This window comes from Stegodyphus dumicola, chromosome 11 (assembly GCF_044657685.1).
Source record: "Stegodyphus dumicola isolate Sdum_Otavi_A_Nest chromosome 11, ASM4465768v1".
Classification (NCBI taxonomy): Eukaryota; Metazoa; Arthropoda; class Arachnida; order Araneae; family Eresidae; genus Stegodyphus; species Stegodyphus dumicola.
Window position 1 is genome coordinate 143,720,322 of NC_140778.1, and position 21,362 is coordinate 143,741,683.

The window sequence follows — 21,362 nt, forward strand, 5'->3', positions numbered from 1 at the left end:
ATCTTTTCGCGACGGATCAGATACAAATGTTCCGATTGCTGTGTACGTTCACTGGGGGCTCGCGACAGTTTCTCTTCTTTCGCAGGTGTAAGAATTCTACTACTTGAGGCTAGAAGAACACTTTACGATCCACTTTACTTATTTATTAAAATAAGCATTTATCACTGTTAAATTACAATATGTTTCTGATAACCTCTAGCAAACTTTTAATGAATGTAAAGAGAACTTACTGATGTTGCACACGGCAACAACTGGCAAATGTGTACTTTAAGTTCTTTTCACTTTCAGTTGGGTTCACTATTTAGATATAGCTGTTTTGATGACAGGCATCTCGATTCAATGAAGATTCCATCTTAAAACAAGATCATCCGATATTATATTTACTATGAAAATATTATTTCCTAATCTCTGTCTACCTATTATGATAAAAATGTTCTATAACAGTTTTAAACACAGGGTATAAAGCTGCATCCACCCACTAGTTTGTCTTCGGTACCAACCTTGACCATTCAAAACTCATTGTATCGCTTATAGTAGCACCCTATGTGACGACAGACGAAACAGAGCGAGCAAATTTGCAAGCTACTCGTGGCTTAGCATTAGAACTGGAAATGTAAAGCTGTAGATAGGTTAAATGCTTAAATGCATATGCTTATTTAGCTCAGCTGCCTTTGGTAAGCTATAATTATCTGACTCCTAAGCAGCGGTTCTTAACCTTTTGACTAGCTCTTACCATCTACTGATGATAACTTTTAATTATTATTTAAAAATAAAACGAAATAGCCAGCCGTACGCGTATGGCAAATCGATACAGTTTTGATTATTTGACTCACTGTCATACTTGATGTTCCTCTTTCTAACACCGAAACAACATTCAGTATTAGTAAGTAAATAAACTTATAAAGATAATGGAAATAATAGAAAAGAATGATGACGCAAATTTTGAATTACGCCATGTGATACTATTCAGAGGAATAATCTGAATTGCTTTTTCTCAAGAATAACTATATAAAAATAGAGTACAGTAAAAAACTTGCTTAATTATTTATGCAAAATATTCGAATGCAGTGAAAATGACCAATCGAAAGAGTATGATATTAAAACCTCTAACCTTATTTAAAGTACATTCTAACAGACATAGATCGCGTAGTTTCAAATAGAATATGTATTGTTTCGTTTATTCAATTATGGCAAAGCATGTAAGGCCTATCTGCCTTTTAAATGGGGAAGGGCTATCTGCCTATGTGTGTGTGATTATGGCAAAGCCTCGAGGGCTATCTGCCTAAGATGAGGGATGCCTTCGTGGAGGACTTTCTAAGGAAAACTGGCCCGTATACACGTTGCACATGGAAAAAACCACGAAAACGCCCATGCAGCCAGCCCGTTCGCGGGATTCGAACCTCGGACCGAACTACCAGTGTTCAGCGACTTTACCGCTCGGCCGCTGGTGGGCCGTGCCTATCTGCCTAAGGAAAGGGATACTTCGTGAACGACTTACTAAGGGAAATTGGCTCGTATACAAGTTACAGATAGGGTTAGGTTTTTTAATTACGGCAAAGCCTCGAGGGCTATCTGCCTAAGGGTGAGGATGCCTTCGTGGAGGACTTTCTAAGGGAAACTTTCTCGTACACACGTTACACATGGGGAAAACCACGAAAACACCCACACAGTCAGCCCGTTCGCTGGATTCGAACCTCGGACCGAACTACCAGTGTTCAGCGACTTTACCGCTCGGCCGCAGGTGGGCCTCCGTTACAGATAGGGAAAAGCACGAAAATGTCCATGCAGCGAACTCGTTCGCTTGGAGTCGAAACTACCAGTGTCCAGCAACTTTACCTCTCAGCCGCTGGTAGGTTCAAACAGAACAGGAGAGACGTTTCTTTGTTCACATGTGGCAGGATTATTTCCAATGCAACATTTCAATTTGTTCAAATTTTCAAAACAAGTATCCTGAGATATGCTTGGAAATTATTTTTATGGAGACGCATATGACAGCTATCTAACACCTCCTCCCCCTCTAGATGAAATTTCTTTCTTGTTGCACGTACTAAAGCTGAGTAGCTAAAGTCGTGAAAGACTTTTATTTTAGCTCCAGTTTATGTTGCCATTGGTAAAAAACATTCGCTGCCATGAAAGTTCTGGAAGGAGTTATCCCTCCACTTATGAAGGCATCTCGTCTGATATTATACGATTACCCTTCCAGCACGCGCGTATGCGCAAAATTTACGACAAATTCAGTTTTTAATGCACATTTTTCGCATATCGAAGCTGAGACGTCTGAAGGTCATTTGTATTCCTCCTTTGTACCATTCCCCACATCATGGAATGTGCCAACAGAAAGTCATTTTACTTTTTAATTCCTTGTACGAAGTAAAAAGGAAGTATTGTAATCGCGAAAAGTTTCAGGCAGCATATTTCAACGAAAATATTCTATTTTGACCTCTTTCAAATGCAATTTAACAATGTATTTCCGTGATATCTGTACGTAAGGACAGAATAAAACACTCTTTCCCTCCAAAAAAATTATAAAACTGCTTTAAAATGAACTCTGAAGAGAATTTTTCGTGGCGTTTTACGAACGTATGTACGTACCTGCGTACGTACGTATCTCGCATAACTCAAAAACGAGTAGCCTCAGAACGTTGAAATTTTGTATATAGGACTGCTATAACATGTAGATGTGCACCTCGTATTTTGGTTGCAATCGGCCGCACCAAACGTATATAAATATATTTATATATATATATCCACTCTGTTACCCGGCTGAGTGATCTCAGTTTCTTTACTCTTATATGTTTGTAAATTGTACATTTTTTGCTTTAAAAATGATTGAATTATGTTGTTCTTATCTTCCGGTTAAGGTTTTTATGCCTTTAGTAAATCTGTATGCAATATTTTTAGAATTATCAACAATTTTAATATTGTTTAAGTGCCGCTAAGCCTAATAATGTTTTTGATGGCGGCCATTGCTCTTGTTTACATTTGAAACAGCAGAATAGCGGATTTGGTTCCAATCTAGAGAAACTTAGCTTCGCAACAACAAAGATAACGCCTTCATTTATTATTTAAATCATGCTTAATCCTTTCTGGATTTTTTCGAGGAAATAAGCGTTTAAGATTTACTTCGTAATTTTTAATACAGATATTTTGAGTTTTTATGTATTTTTGCCTTGTCGCGAATTGAAAACTGAATTAATTGAATGAGAAATACTCAATCGTCTGTGAAAAACTGTTTCTTTTTTGTTTTGTTTGCTTAATTTCTTTTATACATCGTTCTAGCTTTATTATAGTATTTGAATAGAACATGTGGCAACAATTAGATAATTCTTCAAATGATGTAAATTTTGTGCATTCTGAGTTATAATATGAACTAAATATAATGCTGTTAAGTAAACCTAGCGCCAGTGTCGCTATGGTAAACAAAGTGAATTTTAAAGAATGCATTATTCTATTGTGGTTTATGCGCTGTCGGCGAAGTATGTTTAATTCAATCTGAAAAGTTTAAATGAAATGCAAGAAAAAATACGTATAATTTAATATTCCGTACAAGGAAGTCATGTGGTGTACACATCAGATTTTTTTAAACTGTGATTTGTGATACGTGGCAGCTTTTTCCGACAAGTTACGATAAGCGCGTGGTCGTGTTTTAAGATTTGGAATATATTTTTTATCAAATATTTTGCAGTTTTGTTTTATTAATTGCCGTGTATTATTTTAATTTGAATAAATTTGGCTCTGTAAATTTTATATCGGTTTTCATGGGAAAAAATATGTGCAACCAGCTGATTTTGCTCGGATTCTTCAAGAATTATCTGATGATGAAAAGGAAGACAAGGACACCTTTGGATCGGAGAACAATAGCAATTTCCATTCCTTATTTTATTTTATTTCTATTTTTTAGAAATAAAATAGTTAACTAACATTAAAGTTAATAACTAACATTAAAACTAACATTAAAGCTAACATTAAAGTTAGTTTAAAGCGCGTTTTTGTAACCAGTAAATTTCACTGCAGAAAGTAAGTCATGCTAACCTTACTTTTTCCCTACCAAAGTGTTTTCTTTTTTTTTACTTGTCTTTGATGATACTTGTCTTTGATGAATATTAAAATTAGCTTCGATTTTAAAATATGATTATTGAATAATCAATTTAAAATTTTCTATAACGCAATACATCATTGCATTTCCATCTCGCTAACATAAGAACTTAAAAATAATTTACTTATATTCGAATGTGATATCATTTGTATTTTGCAATAATAAGATTAGTATTTTATTTCTTAACAAATTTATTATTAATATTCACTCATTTCTGTTGTTTTCCGTGCGAAAAACGGTAAAATAACGGATATCGTAAAAAATACGGCGCGCACGTGCTCACGTAAAATTGCCAAGCGCTCGTGGTGGAAGGTTAACTAATCTACTTTATTGGACTCTCTGAAGTACAAGTTAAGTCTTTTATATACTTAGTAAGATATGTAATTTGAAAATCTTTTTAAGCCCTTCAATAAGCATATATTATTTTATTGTTGTGTCATCCGAATAATAGGCAGTTAATAATTCTAATTGATATGTGTACCAGAACAATTTTAAGGATAAATTCTTTTGCTGTGTCAGAAATCCGTTACTTTCCTAAGCTCACATTTCATGCCATTTAGGATCATTACAGAAAGTGAATTACTTCATATGTAGGGATTGCAATTTCGGACCAAAAGTTTAATACCAGTATTCGGTATTTTTTAGATGTTAATACCAGAACACCGGTTTTAATACCGGTAGTAGGAATTTTAGAAAAAGAAAGAAAATATAGCTGTTTCTTTGCCTTATTAGCCAGTTTTATTAGAGAGAGTAAATATCACAAAAAGTCATTTGTAACTTATAAATTAAGTTACAAATGATACATAAATTAAGTTACAAATGATTCAGTATATAAAGAATCACGAAAATGTAAAGAAACAAGGAACATCTTATGTATTTAAATCACAAAAAAGTCTTTTGAAATGTGATCTTGAAAAACATATCAATAATATATGCAGTTATAAAAATTAATTGTACTGTCATTAAGCGTGGAACGTAATTTTGTGCAAAAATTACCAGCTCTCGTAAACGCTCTTTCATCATCTATGCTAGTTGGTGGTACTGTTAGCAATGCGCGATATGCTTTTTCCAAGTATTTACCTCTAAATCCCTCATCTTCAAATAAATCGATTTCTCGTGGGATGGTTTTGGATATAACTTGATTTCTGTATTGTATTTTGGTTTGTTGAAATTTTTTTAGTTTTCGCTAATTCTAATTTTTGTTCAAGAGACAATTCCCTTTCACTATCGATATCGACATTAGTGTCATCCTCATCTTCGTTAACTGTACCGAGTTCTTCTGAATGTCTATGGGTTTTGTTGGAAAACATTTTAAGAAAATTTACTATAAACTTGATCAAATTTGATTTGGTTAGTCTTTTTTATTCTTTTTCATTTTTAAAATCATTATAGTTATCTAAATACCGTAACACATTTTCTATTTCGGTATGTCATTCTTCTGTGCGTCTTCAGATAGTGATTTGTGCTGTTCTTTCAACAACATACGCAGAAAAACGGTTGGTCTGCGCCCCGTAGGCACGTCGGCAGCATCGCAAAACGCACTTTGACTAACAGAAAGATCAAGCTTTGTATCTGGTAGGATTGCCGTGGTATTATTCACAAAGAATGTCTGGAAAGAAGTAAAGCCCTCGACAGTAAGTTGTACAGCGAGATGCTTGTTCGTGTTGATGCTGTTGTTAAGGTAAAACGTCTAACTGCGTTCCGGCGCAAAAGTGTAATATTCCATGAAAATAATGCAAGACCATATGTCTCGGCGTTCCCCGGCTGGACTCAGTGCTCTCGAATGGGATATTTTGCCACACACACCGTATAGCCCCGAATTCGCTCCTTCGGACATCTACCTTTTTTCACACATGCAGCTACATCTTGCTGGTGCTTTCGTTCTTTAAAGGACTTTAAAGAAAATTGAGGTTTATCTGTTTTTGGATATTCGGCCACCAAGTTTCTGGGCCTAAGGCTTTGAAAAAGTACCAAAACGTTGGCAGAAAATAATAGATTTGGCTGTTAATTATTAATCGCACTAAAAGTATTGCTTTTATGTATTTTTAACATTATTAAGAACGTTTTTTTTGGCAGAAAACTTTCGTAACAATCAGATATAATTTAATTCCTATAAGTTACTGAAAGAATTGATCAAAATGGTTTCTTCACCCACAAAAGGAATTTTTAGTATCTGTATAACTTGCTTTAAATCTTCTGCTAGAATTCCCCTTTATTCCAATCTCCCATTTCCATGTTTCCAATTTTTTTCGCTTCAACAAATAAGTAGAATGATGAAGATACATGATTTCTAACTGTCTGTTAATAATTTTACTAATGGTTATTTTATTTTTTAGGTTTTCATGATATTAAAACTGCTACAGTTGAGGAACTATTCGCCACAGTTTTATGCATGGGTTTAGTGACAAATGATATAGAAGCATACCAAGTGAGTGGTGTCGTTTTAATCTTTGATTGTAAAAACTTGACATTTGACATAGCTCAAAAATTATTCAGGCTTCATCGAATCCTCTTTGCACTTGCAGCGGTGGTAAGTCTCTTTTGATATATTACATTTTGAATTTGATCTGTGCTTGTTCAGTCACCACCTTTTTGTTGATTTTAAGACTGCCTATGACTCAGTAAACAGAAAATGTTTAATTGAAGCTATGAGAGAATTTGCAATACCTGAAAAACTTATAAATTTGGTCACCATTAATTACTCTTACTGAGACAAAACTTAGGGTTAAAATCCAGAATAATCTTTCTGAGTCTATTGTTGCTTCAAATGGGCTCACACAGTGTGATGCACTGGCTTGCTTACTTTTTAACCTTGCCCTTCAAAAGATCATAAAAGACTCCGACAATGATACTCGTGGAACTATCTTTAACAAATCTGTTCAGATTTTTGCGTTTGCTGACGATATTGATATAGTCGCACGCACTCCCGAGTGACTTGGAGAGGCTTTTACATCTCTAGAGGTTGCAGTGAGCAAAATGCATCTAGCAATCAACCAAAATGAAACTAAATACATGCCATGTAGTAATAACACCAGTCCCTATTTGGAAATTGGGAATTACAAATTTGAAACTGTTAGCAAATTTAAATATTTAGGATCAGAAGTTAATATTCTCAATGATTTTAATGCCCGAGATCAGTAGTAGAGTCACAGATGCTAACCGATGTTTTTTCGGTCTCAAAAAATACTTGAAGTCTAACTTCACTAGCAGAAAAACGAAGATTTTAATTTACAAAAGCTTAATCAGACCCATTCTTACATGCTCTGCTGAGACCTGGGCATTGACAGAAAAAGCTAAAAGTATCATTTCTGTCTTTGAAAGAAAAATTTTGAGAAGTATTTTTGGTGGCATAAAATGTAACAATATCTGGAGAAGAACTAACTCTATAAATCCTTTAAAAAATATATATAGCAAAATATATAAGGATTCAGAGAATTGAATGGGCAAGACACCTGTGGAGAATGAGTGAAAATTGAGTAACTAAAAAGATCTTCTCGGCCAGACCATTCGGCGTCCGAAAAAGAGGGAGATCTAAACTTAGGTGGTTCGACTGTTTGGAAACAGACTTAAGAATTTTAAAAATAACCAACTGGATGTCCATGGCCAGGGATAGAAGAGCTTGGAATTCGATTCTGAGGAAGGCAAGGGCCCATCCTGGGCTGTCTGGCCATTGAAGAAGAAGATTTGTTTAATAGGAATTGAAGGATGAACTATCTTATTGTAACTACATCATTACTACATTGGCTATCATAAATTAAGGAAAAATCACAGAAATAGCGATAACTCTCTCAAAAATAAGCCAAACCGTGTAAAATTTGAATATGTTGCCAAGTAATAGTAGCTGAGTAAAACTGCGATATGCAAATTAGTGGCGCTGCTTTCGGAATACGTCATCTGCGAGGAGCATAAAAGTCCATGCTTGAGAGCAAGCCCCCATATTTCACTATGACAGTGACTTCAGAAATCTCACGTAGCCAATTTATAACATGACCTCCAGGCATCATTTGCCTGTAGAACTGCGATGGAGACCCATTGAGAGACTAGGGGCAGGGCCAAGTCAAACAGAAGTGACCAGCTGGCTAAATGTGAGTCCTGTGGTTCATAGACTTTGGAGGCAATTTCAAATCACATATTTGGCATCTAGGAGGTTCAGCCAAGGACTGCCAACTGCTACGACAAGTGCCGATGACCGATATTTTACACTATGTGCACGCAGTAATAGAACCGCTACTCCGACTCTTCTTAGATCCTCCCTTGCTGCAGCCACCGGAAGGTTCGTGTCAACGTCAACTGTGCGTAGAAGGCTTCACGAAGGTGGTCTGTATGCGAGGCGACCAGCCATTTATGTGCCGTTCACGTCACACCATAGGAGGGTCCGTTTTCAGTGGGCACAACAACATGTCCACTGAACGCCTGATCAATGGAGGGCGGTTCTCTTTACGGATGAGTCCAGGTTTAGTCTAGAAAGGGATAGTACGCGTTATTTGATATGGAGAGAACCTAGAACCCGTTATCATCCGTCAAACATCCGTGAAAGAGAACCATACGGAAGGGGTAATGTTTGTGTTTGAGGGTGGAATATCTTTGGGTGGACGCACAGACCTCCATGTCTTTCCAAGGGGAACCATGAATGCTCAGATTTATAGAGATGACATCCTTGATGTTTATGTGCGCCCATATGCTGGGGCAATAGGTGATGCTTTCCTGTTACTGGACGACAACGAAAGACCCCACAGGGCTCGCCTCGTAGATGATTATCTTCAACAAAACAATTATGCGCATGGCCAGCTTGATCCCCGGACTTGAAGCCTATCGAGCACGTTTGGGATGCTTTAGGGAGACGTCTAGCTGCTCTCAATCCGCCCCCTCAGACCCTTGGCGCGCTTGCAACTGCTTTGCAAGAGCAATGGCTCCGGCTTTCTATGGAACTGATAGACCGCATAATTGAAAGCATCACACATCGCTGTATGTGCTGTATTGCTTCTAGAGGTGATCATATTCCATATTGAAGGTACTTTTCCTATAGCAAACTGACACCTTCGATTTGTTCATTTCATACATGTGCTAATTTCTATACTGCCATATTTGTTTGGTAATTTCTTTTTATGTTATTTGATACCTTACTATGTGTTGTATATTGTGGGTAAGATTCATCAAATTCTACATGTAACTTTTTCAGTAATCGTGATTTTTGTGATTTTTCCTTTATTTATGATAACCAGTATATAATGTTTGTTCTCGATTTCTGAATTTTAATTTTCATTTTCCAGGATAGCCTACCAAAGTAGACAAAAACATTTTCAATACCTGCTTCTCTTTACTTTGAGACTTTTCAGAATTGCTTAAGACATATGTAGCATGGGAAGGAATCTTCCAGGAAAAGGAAAACTGCAGAGGAATGGATTTTCTTGTTTTAAAGAGAGAAATCTGACATCGCAGTATCACCCAGGAGAATCCATGTTAATCCGCTATATAGTGACCTCAATACGCGGCTTTAGTTTTGATTTTGCCAGTTTTCATCAACGCATACTTAGCATAATTACTTCGCTAGCCAGAACCATGTTTCATCAGACAGATATATTCGAAGCGTTCGATGCATGTGTGCCACACGTTATCACCCTGCATTTACTCAACATCTGATTACTTGTGAACATAAAAGCAGAGGCGTCTGTGGTCAGCAGGGTAAGAATTGATGCATTCATGTCAAAATGGAACTAGGAAAGAATCGTTAAGCACTCAGTACCTCAAGCAGAGATACAACTGTATACATTTAAGAGAGTGATGTGCTTTTGATGGGACTAAAGTGTAATAGCTAACAACGTGTTTGAAAATAACAACACAGTCATTCCAGAGTGTTAAAATCAGCAAATGCAATAGCGTACACAGGGAAGCCTATTAAAGCGACTCAAAAAGTGACATAGCGCGTTTTCTCAACACTTCATCGCTACTGCTGATGTTACTAATTTGACCAGAATTAAGACATTCGTTAGGGAAGCCGTACTGCTCCTGGTGTATTTTCCTGATTTAGTGCCCTCGGATTATGCCCTTTTCTGGTAACTATCAAACAATTTGCAAAGCAAATCTTGCGGAGAAAATATACAGTTGTAAACGGTGAATAATGACCTCCTTAAGTCAAGATGCTTTGATGATTTTTTAATAGAACACTGGTAGGAAGCCGTAAAAAATTAGAAAGAATGCATTATTGACTGAATGGTTGAAAATTTTGATGAAATGTAAGGATTCAAGTTATTGGAAGAAATTTATATGCACCTGACAATATTGTTATATGCTTTATGGGTTCATAATGGATTGAATGTAGACACAATCGATCAGAGCTTGATAAAATTTGTTTTCTCTAATGAAACACTTAAGAATTTCGGAATTTTCACAAAAGTACTCTACTTCTCAGCACCAGAACGCAATCAGTAGCTGCCGCTTCGAAGAACCAAAATCTTAAGCAAAACCGAATGAAAAGCGGATTTAAAGAGCGAAGCTCACACGGAAATCTCTCAAAACTCAGAATTCTATTCTGAACTGATGCTGTCTCTGGTCTTATGTAATTTTCCCCTAGCTGCCAAGAAATTTCCAACGTTAGATTTCTCGAAATTACTGGAAGGAATATAGAGCTACAGTAACATAAAAAACCTGGCACAGTTACAGTTATAAGGATAACATCAATTATAGTTATATAGGATTCCAATCTAAAAGTTGCCATGTTTGATGACTTTTGCTGATCTCTCACCAAATTTGGCAACAATAATTAGTTCCGCAAACCATCGCCTGCTTGGTTTGGTCACCAAATCTCGCATATTTGGTGAGATAACCGGTTTCCTCAATGTTAAAAATTCTTGCCCCTGTAATTTTATTTTTCGAACAACGCTTCTCTCTCCCGAGTTCTTTCATTTTACATTATACAAGAGATACTACACTGACTACCAATAAGTATTTGGACACCTATGCAAATGACGATATCTGCGGTCCTAAGGTACGTCACGGACTCCGCCGGTATATATCGTGTAAGAAACAGCATCTGCTTTACTCGCATGCAAGATGCCTCGCAGTTCGGAGCTCTCTGATTTCGAGAAAGGTGTAATTATCGAGTATCACAATGTGGCCTATCCTTAAAGTACATATCTAGCGATCTGAAGTACCCAAAATCGACAGTGGCCTATGTGATTAAAAAGTGGAAGGTGAGCGGTGATTGTCGGAATGTGCCCCGAGTCGGCAGACTAACGAAACTGGGAGATAGAGACCGACGAGTGCTGTCCAGAGAAATTCGGAAGAACCGCATCCAACCGATGGCCGTCATCCACGAGAAGTTTCAACAGGCATCCGGGAGTATTGTTTCAATGAATACCATCCGTAAGGAAGCACATCTGCTTGGTTTTCATGGTCGTGCTGCTGCCCATAAGCCTTTGATCACAAAGTCCAACCGCGCTGCTTCGTTAATGTGGTGCAAAGCACATCAAAATTGCACCGTAGATCAGTGGAAACGGGTTCTTTGGTGTGACGAATCAAGGTTCACCCTTTACCGTTCGGATGCAGTGTCTGGGTCTGGCGTCTACCTGGAGAACGTCTCCTGCCAGAATGCATTGTGCCAACAGTCAAGTTTGGCGGAGGTGGAATTATGGTCTGGGGGTGTTTCTCCTGGTATGGGCTGGGACCCTTGGTCCCCATTCATGGTAAGCTCAACTCCGATGCCTACTGCACTATTTTGGATGACAATGTGCTTCCTACGTTGTGGCAGTTTTACGGGTTGGACCCCTGTCACTTTCAGGACGACAATGTTAGTTGTCATGTTTCGACGTTAACCAAGGCTTGGTATGGGGCCAATGGAGTTCATCGAATGGACTGATCTGCCCAGAGTCCGGACCTGAAACCTATCGAGAACCTCTGGGACGAGTTGCATCGCCGAATTCAGGGGTGCACTACTCGTGCAAAATCGATGAAGGAACTTCTATGTCTTCTCCAAGCCAAGTGGAAGAAAATACCTGTAGCTGTCATATAAAGACTTGTGGAAAGTATGCCCCGGAGGGTCCACGCTGTAATTACCTCTCGTGGAGGCTCTACCAACTATTGATTTTGAATAAAATTAGTTTTTCTTTTCTATCACATGTATCCAAATACTTATTGGTAGTCAGTGTACAGTTTTACATATAATCTCACTAAAATTCTTTATATCTATATAGGAATTCGTAACAATATCTTCACTGCGATTATTTTCGAATGTACAATTATGTATAATAAATAAATTGAAATTCTCCTTGCACTGTAGTGAGTGTCTGAAGAACTATTTTTTGTGGATCATCACATGTATATGATCCACTAAACATCTTTACATCGAGGAAAGTGTTCCTCAGTTGCATCGAATAAATCCAGTTCTTAATTTAAATCTAAGACTAACTAAGCAACTACGAGGCAAAACATTCCATATAGTAAATGTCACCTTCGACTAATTTGGCTATTTTAATTTTTTGTCTTATAGCTATAGACACACCCAAATGCTCATTAAGTATCCTTACTTCCTTCATACTTGATAACTGTAAACGAAAGGGAGCTAATAAAATCAGTCTTCATTTAGACCTCTTTGACGCTTTTGATGTTTGTGTAATTATGCAGGAATACTGCTGCCTATGCACTATTTTCCTGCTTCCTCTGATAATCCTACGATATCCCATAATAATATAATATGGGCCTGGTGATGAAGCTTACATAAGTTGTAGCTCAGAGTGAGCGAAGAAGCCCATCGAGGAAAAGTTAAAGCTCGAATGAAATTTAGTTTTCATAATGGGACTTAGTTATATCCTTTCAGCGGCATATATTATATCCTTGGAGCGGCATATTTGCATTATTTGTTTGACTTCCAGAACAGGATATATTTCGGTACTTAGTTTTGATATAAATAATTAAGTTCAAGAGGACGCTAAGTTATAATCAACCAATTTATATCAATGTTGAACTGATAGAAATTGCTTCTAAAATTACTGAAAATTGTATGTAGAAAGATTATAAAATTTTTCCATGCCGAAGAAAATAAAATCCTAAAGTTTAATCATTTCTTTTCTTTCAGCGTTGTCTTCCTTGTCGAATCAAAGGTATCCACGTAGTGAACCTTCCACAATTTTACCGCATTTTTTACAACATTGTAAAAATTTTGCTTCCCCAAAAGATCTTACAAAGGGTAAGTGATTTTACTGCTCAAATTTTTTATTTTAATATTTAAGTTTTTAATAAGCTTTGGTTGTATATTTAACGATGGCCTTATTGTATGACGTTTTCATCATATATTTATGCTGATACTAACGGAGAAACAGAGAATGAATGAATAATAGGAGTATGAAGGAAATATTTTTTAATTTGCTAAAGAATGCAAGCTGCATTAACCACGACTCAGAAGGTTAGGTTAGGTTATTTTAATATGAGAGAGCACGACAGAGTTGTCTCCCTCCCCTTAGGCAAATAACTCCGCCTCCAAAGCAGATAACAGCCTCGAATTCGTATTTCCAATAGGGAAAGTGGCGAAAATCAGCCATACAATCTGCCCGTTTGCCTGGTATCTAATCCGATCTTATCTATTCGGCCAGAGGCAACCATTTAGAAGCGATAAATGTTTTATTCATACTTTCGAATCTAAAATTTAACTACTCTTTTGTAAGAGAAATTTGCCGACTGTAGTTTAAGAGAGAGAAAAATATTTCTGTTAAGGATAGAAAAGATAATAAACACAGACTGAAGATAAACAAATGATAATATAGTTTTTAATAATTAAATATTAAAACACAGTTAGGAATAAAAGATTTGTTAGTCAACAACTTTCTTTCAACGAAGTTTACTGCCCTGCAGAATGGTTCATAATGAATGCTATAAAACGAAGGTATGCCTACGAGACTGTTATCTTGAATTTATTTCATAAATATATGTAGATGTAACCTGGAAATGCAATTTTCAGATTTTCGTTTGGAAAAAGCTGAAAATTGCATTTCCAGCTGCTGGCATGAATAAAGTGAAATGGAACTAAACTTTACGTAGTTTAAATAAATAGAAAATTGGTATGCCAGTTGGACTTCTCGATATTGTAACGTCTCCAACAAAACGACCTGAATAGTTTTCCAGGCAAATTCAGCTTTTATTATGCACACAAAAATATTTCTAATATGTTAAATTAAAGATTCTTTAAAATGTATCTTTCTTCCTCAACGGAATGACAGAAAAAAATTAGCGTCTGTGGCTCTTCTTTGAAGTCCAATCTATCTGTCAAAGGTTCGCCACTAATGACGGCGAAAAGTCCGTTGGTTTAAGGCAGAGGACTCTGAACCAAGTAGTTGGCAACCTTGTAGCTGTGGTGGGCCAAACCAATACCCCGATATGATTCAGGAGGGCACATAGTAGGAAATATTTGAAACAATCCGCTTCCCAAGGCAATGCAGGCTTTTCTTTGAAGTCCAATCTATCTGTCAAAGGTTCGCCACTAATGACGGCGAAAAGTCCGTTGGTTTAAGGCAGAGGACTCTGAACCCAGTAGTTGGCAACCTTGTAGCTGTGGTGGGCCAAACCAATACCCCAATATGATTCAGGAGGGCACATAGTAGGAAATATTTGAAACAATCCGCTTCCCAAGGCAATGCAGGCTTTTCTTTGAAGTCCAATCTATCTGTCAAAGGTTCGCCACTAATGACGGCGAAAAGTCCGTTGGTTTAAGGCAGAGGACTCTGAACCCAGTAGTTGGCAACCTTGTAGCTGTGGTGGGCCAAACCAATACCCCAATATGATTCAGGAGAGCACATAGTAGGAAATATTTGAAACAATACGCTTCCCAAGGCAATGCATGCAGAGTTAGGCAATAGAGGTGCAGAATACAGATTTAAAGTGTATTTATATATTAATAATAATTATACATGTCTAATACAGTAAGACCCCGCTTAACGCGGGTGATACGTTCCATCGAAGTAGAGCGTAATGCGAAACAGCGCTAAGCGAGGCTATCTTAACATGTAAATAATGGGGTTAGGGGAAGACGGATAAAAAATGGTTAGGCATTAAATTTAATAATGTTTTTTTTAATAAAAATAAAATCAAACATTTATTTCTTACAAAAATAAAAACAATATAAACGCATATACTTTTAAAAACAAATAAAATTCTCAGTCAGATCATTCAGTCTATTCTGGGTTTCCAATTTTCTGCCTTTTTGTCAAGAAGGCATTATGATAGATTGGCTTAATGGCATATTGCGTTCAATTTCGTCGTCAATCCATATATATAGACAGTCGTTTTTCCATTTCCTCTATAATGTTATTTCTAGAACGGGTAATTCTAGTTGCAGAGCTGGACGTAGTTGCAGTTGCCGATGACAGTATTTTTTCTTTATTCTTAAGAATTGTCCTTATTGTTGAAGTTGCCAAAATCAATGCAGCGCTAATTTGAGATTGACGTTCACCAGAATCTAATCTTCTAATCACTTGCATTTGAGTTTCCAGTGAAATGCTTTTTCTGGTTGCTTTCTTTTCTTGTTTTTTATATACATGATTTTATATACATGATAAAAACTAAAGATCATAATATTTGTCACTGTATTAATCGTTATAGTATTATACAAATTTAAACTTACAATAATGTCAACAAATGTTTCAAATGATAAAAATGCGTCCACCAAGCAAGAAACACAACTACACTGTTTTGGATATGTTATTTGGAAACCTAGCGCTGCGCACAATTTCGGAGAATCCCCGGGTTGAAATAAAAGAGTTCTAAACCGAAACAGCGCTAAACGAAACAGCGTTAAGCGGGGTCTTACTGTATAAGTTTACTTTATAAGTAAACACAATCTCTTCATATAACCTTTACTTCGAAATCCATATTTTGCTCTGAACTAAAAAAAAAAAAAGCATCTAATCAATGTTTACGCACAAAGAATAACTTTTCAGAAAGACCATCTCCTTAAGATGACCACCTCTGAAAGTGACCAGCATTTTTCAGAATGTAATTAAATTATTTAGTGAGCATCAATTAAATTCAGGTTCTATAATGTGATCATTTCCGTAATACAAACTTTGTTTGACAGCATTGACAGTGAGTGAAAAGGTTTCATTGAATGTTTAAAATTTATGTAAGTGATGAACTTAAATAAGCTCGTCTGATGTTAAAATGCACAGTTTATTCAGAAATTCTAAACATATTTTCTTCGTGCCATCATTTTAATATTCAATCCTTGGCAGTTATACTGTACTGATTATTTCAGTCATATAATGTTAGTGGTAGTTTAAAAGTGATAGAAAGTTTAAAAATTAATTGCAGAAACAAAGCTGCAGAAAAAACTTTAATTATTTACGAATGATGCAGAACAAAAATTGGATGATGCAAAAATAATTTATAAGGGGGGGATAAAAAATTGCGGTTAAACGGGTTCAAATTGTTGATCTAAACATCTATAAAAACGAGCGCTATTCAGTACGATACAATTTACGTAAAAAGAAGTGAGATAAAATTTAAAGCATTTTAAATGAACAAGGGAATGTTTGCAATTATACAGGAGAGAGATTGATGGCACGAAACAGTTATGTATATGTAGAATAGGCTTACTGCGTATGCTCTAGGAACGTTGTCTTTTGGAATAATTTCATGGTTTAAGGTACTAAAAAAATTTTCAGCAGGATTTGATTCAGTATTACGGAAGAAATTGTCTTTAGCTTATTGAAGTACTCCTTAACGTAATCAAATTTTAAGTCTTTAGCAAGGTGGTTTCTAGGAAACAAAAGGGTTGCAGAAATTTATTTTGCAAAATTTTTACCTTCTTAATTTTTTTCACCTCTGCAATAATGTCTTTAATCGTCAATCTCATGGTGCATAGCAAATAGTGTATAGCATGCTCCAGACAATTATGCGAGTGAAACATAACCTATGCTAAAGCAAAATACTACTCAATGCGTCTTGTTTTGATCCCAGGTTGTTAAAGGTTGCCCAACAGTAATCGTGGGATAGTTTATTTTATGACTCTTCACGTTTTTCGAATATTTTACTCTTTCTTTGTCTTTGCCCATTTCTAGAGGATTGGATAGAATCTTTTTAATCTGCTTCATTAATTTAGTGTTCATGTACGAATGATTATAGTAGGATAGCGAATATAAATTGTTCTAGAGGCATTTTTCATTATTTTTTTATCTTCCACCACGTTCTCAGCTCGACAGCATTAGTTCGACCTCTAAAGTGCGGAGATTTGCACTTTTGTTCTCATTCTTAGCCAGTTTGATCAGGGGATATCTCCAAAGAATTATAGTCTGGTCTTCTGAAGAAATTCCGAATTAGAAGTATCGAAACTAACACTGTTTTCACTATTTGTTCAAAGGGATTTCAATTTTTGAAAAACATTCTGTAACACACAGCATTGCAGTTGGTTGAGGGGAAAATATATAAGTCAATATCTTTTGTAATTTATCACGGGCGCTTCACGCTTTTATTATTCGCGATTAAAATTGTAGGTATATCCTGTAAACAGGATTATTCAACCTATTATTCCACTAAAACTGTATGATAAATTATTTTTCTCCTTGTAGTGTATTAACTATCATACCATTTTAAACGAATGCTTTCTTATAAAAATCCTTTTTTTAACTACATTCTATTCTTCCTCTTACTGTGCTTTTAAATTTTTATTTCAAATTATGTGCGTTTTCAAATCTTTAATCCTTCCGTGTTTGCGCGTTTCTGCGGACTAGTAAACAAACTTTTATTAACAAATATTGCTAGGAAAACAAAAAAAAAATTTCTGCCTTAGAAAATGTTCTTCAAGATTTTAAAGTTCTAATTCTAAATTTTAAGCTAACACTAGAATGAAACAATTGGAAATTAGCTAATCACAGCATTCCAGTAACAAATACTTCCAAGTTAGATAAGTCCAAGTTAGGAAAAGAATAGATAAGTTTAAGTTAGGATAAGAAATACTTCCAAGTCCAAGTTAGGATAAGAAATACGAGCATCCAAATCAGGCGCAGGAAAGATGCGGCATTTTGATGCGTGAATTTTTAAATATTTATTGTGAAAAAAATTAGAAATGATCTAACATTTTGCTGTGGTACTTAATGCATACTTTCACTATAAATGAGCTCCCAGGGGAGGAATAAAAATGCAGAATTTGCTCATATTTTACATTCCCACAAATTTATACTCTGCATAAGGGTTGAGCAAAATCGAGTTGGCATAGTTTACTGGCTACCATTTAGGCCACATTGCCTAGAGGTTTAGCAGGTGTGAACGTTTTTGCGAAACTCATGAGTTAGGACAGCCAGAACTCTAATTGCTTAACCATTCGGCGATTGCATTAAACAATTCTTCTTTCTAAATATAAGCGATATCTGTCAGTTGTAAATTTGTAATGCGAGGTGCTGAATTTGCAATCACTGCGGTGCGGGCTAAGCTCTTTGGTGGGCATCAAAAGATTAAGCTACAGAGTGAGAGCTCCATCAAGAAGGAATGATACATGTGTTTAATTAAGGCATTCCTTTAGTTTGCTTTAATGGTGCAATGATTAGGCGTTATTAGACAGTCTCCTATCGACTCCGGACTAGGGCAAAATATACTTTCAAGGATGCTTCCGCTCCAAACTTATTTCTTTTGCAAGCAATCAATAAGTTAATGCAAAAGACACGCATTTTAAATCCATTGTATTAATTTTTACTAGGTTTCATATGAAATTTTAAATATTTTATTTAATTCAACAAATAATAAGAAAAGAAATTCAATTTTTTAAATTACTTTTAAAGCTAAAAAATACAGCTTCGAACATATATATATATATATATATTGTATAAAGCAAATATATTGTATAGATGCAATTATTAATATTGTTGAGGAATTGCGTCGCTTTGACTCCAATATACTTTTAATTTAGATGGTTTAATTATATATATATATATTGATAATTACATACCTTTAGGTTTAATTATATATGTATATATATATTGATAATTACATACCTTTAGGATTTTTAATTTTTAATTTTTTCTAGATTTATTTTTGTATATTTTAATATTAATGTTTGCAAAAAATTTTTAATATAACAAAGATAGCAGCTTTACACTCAACTTTACCCACATAAGCGCCATCTATATAAGTAATTTGAAGAACACACTTACTTCTCTTTTAAAACACTTTTGCAGACCCCAACACTCATATAGTAGGTAAGTTAGAATTAAAACTTACTATTTACTTGCTTTAAGTATTTTTTAAAAATTTTTATGTAGTATTTAAGTATTTTCTAAATATGAAATTATATTTTTAAGTATATATTTGTTTTTTAAAAATTGTAAATTAGTTCTTTTTGTTTCTTATTGGTTTATATGGATTATGTCTAGTTCTTTTTTAGTTTCTTTTTATTTATATGTATATTCGTGTCGGGGAGGTTTCTGTAGACAAGGGTTTCTAAAATGCATTGTTTTCTTGATTATTTTTTTTATTAGAAATTTTTTTAAATTTAATTTTTTAAAAAAAAGTTTAATTTAATACTTGACTTTACTTGCTTGTTTCTCAAAAGGCTTCATTAGTATTTTCCTTTTAGAGCTTTAATTCTTAAATGCTAATTTCTAGGGGTACCACTTTATTGGTATTTCTTTTTGGACATTCTTCACTTTTTACTTTTGGTTTTGACTTTTACCCTTGCCTGCATGAATGACGAAACACGAATTGAATGATTGGAGAGTTAGATTTGGAGGCAACTTCCCCTTGATAAGTTTGTCTCCTGCCTGCTCAACAGTCATTCACTTATGCATTTTTAAAAAAATTGTTTGGAATAATTTTAATTTGCTAAATTAGTGAATTTATTTTCACGGTTTGGTTTTGCACTTGATTTGCTTATGCTTCTGAATTTAAATGATATTGTAGATTAGTTCGAGAATTAAATCTTTTATATGCTTGAACATTTTTTTTAAATTAAAAAAAAAAATTTTGGCTTTAAATTTGCTTTTTTACTTTTATACGTGTTTGTTAAAATTTAAATTTAAATTTGTTTAAATATATATATATGCACATTGTACAGAGTAAAATAAACATAGATTAACTTTCTGCTTTCTTTTCAGTTGCATCTACATACAAGTGATTTGGTAGAATTCCACAAACATGTGCCACCCGAAGTTCTTCCAGAAGAATTAGGAGGAATTTTAGGCCCAATTAATAATAAAGACTACATAAATTTTTTTCTTAGTAAGCAGACTTATGTCGAACAGATAAATAATGGTGGAATCAAAGTTAAACATGAAATAATAATTTGACGACGCCATGTTTTCAGGGAGATGCAAAAGAACACAAAGAGAAGAAGAAAATTTCTAAGACAATAATTTATGCTTTCTGTACCATAGGGAAGTTTTGAATATTTATGTTCCTTTAATTCCCTAAACTTATGAAATATTTCGGTTCTTTTCTGTTAACGGAGTACCAGTCGACAAATGTGTGACTAAATTTCAGATGTTGTGGCCTTTTTATATCAAGTCATGAATAGCCGTGCAATTTTCAATGTGTACAGTGCCAAGGCTGTGTGCGATGCCGAATTTATATAATTATTTGATGATTTAAACAAAAGTAGATCTCTCTGTACATGGTGAGGATTGTTATTTAATAGCGACCTACGTATTTTTGGTTAAAAAAATCAGACAAATGCACAATTCGGCATAATGCGCAGCTTTCGCATTGCGCGCATTAAACGTTTATATATAGTAAATTATGAAATACATCATTATTATTAAAAGTTCTTTTTTTCATGAAGTTTTTGTACGTATCGTTAGCTTTGCTGCCATCTAGTTAGATTTCGTGATAGCTTTCATGTTTAATAATATGTGGTCCTCCGTCAAAAGAAAAGGGCCAATATTTATTTCTACCTACGTTCGAAACGTTATTATAATAAAAAAAAAAAATTTGATGTGTACACCACATGACTTCCTTGTACGGAATATTAAATTATACGCACTTTTTCTTGCATTTTATTTAAACTTATTAGATTGAATTAAACCTACTTCGCCGACAGCGCAGAAAACAATAGAATAAATGCATTCTTTAAAATTCACTTTGTTTACCATAGCGACACTCTGGCGCTAGGTTTACTTAACAGTATTATATTTCGTCCATATTATAACTCAGAATGCACAAAATGTATATCATTTAAAGAATTATCTAATCGTTGCCATATGTTCTATTCAAATACTATAATAAAGCTAGAACTATGTATAAAAGAAATTAAGCAAACAAAACAAAACAGAAACAGTTTTTCACAGACAATTGAGTA

At 35.0% G+C, this 21,362-nt stretch overlaps 1 protein-coding gene across 3 annotated transcripts in view; it reads left to right on the forward strand.

Moving 5' to 3' along the window:
* Positions 1-21,058, forward strand: part of LOC118180528 (alpha-tocopherol transfer protein-like) — an 89,442-nt gene extending 68,384 nt beyond the window's left edge. For 2 of the 3 annotated variants that reach the window (XM_085827275.1, XM_085827277.1), the window contains exons 3-5: positions 6,433-6,626; positions 13,167-13,277; positions 20,164-21,058. In XM_085827275.1, coding sequence (XP_085683401.1) covers positions 6,433-6,626; positions 13,167-13,277; positions 20,164-20,355 — 497 coding nt within the window. In that variant the 3' untranslated portion in view covers positions 20,356-21,058. The remainder of the gene's footprint in view (positions 1-6,432; positions 6,627-13,166; positions 13,278-20,163) is intronic. The other variant, XM_085827276.1, reaches the window with a different exon arrangement.
* Positions 21,059-21,362: the final 304 nt, after the last annotated feature.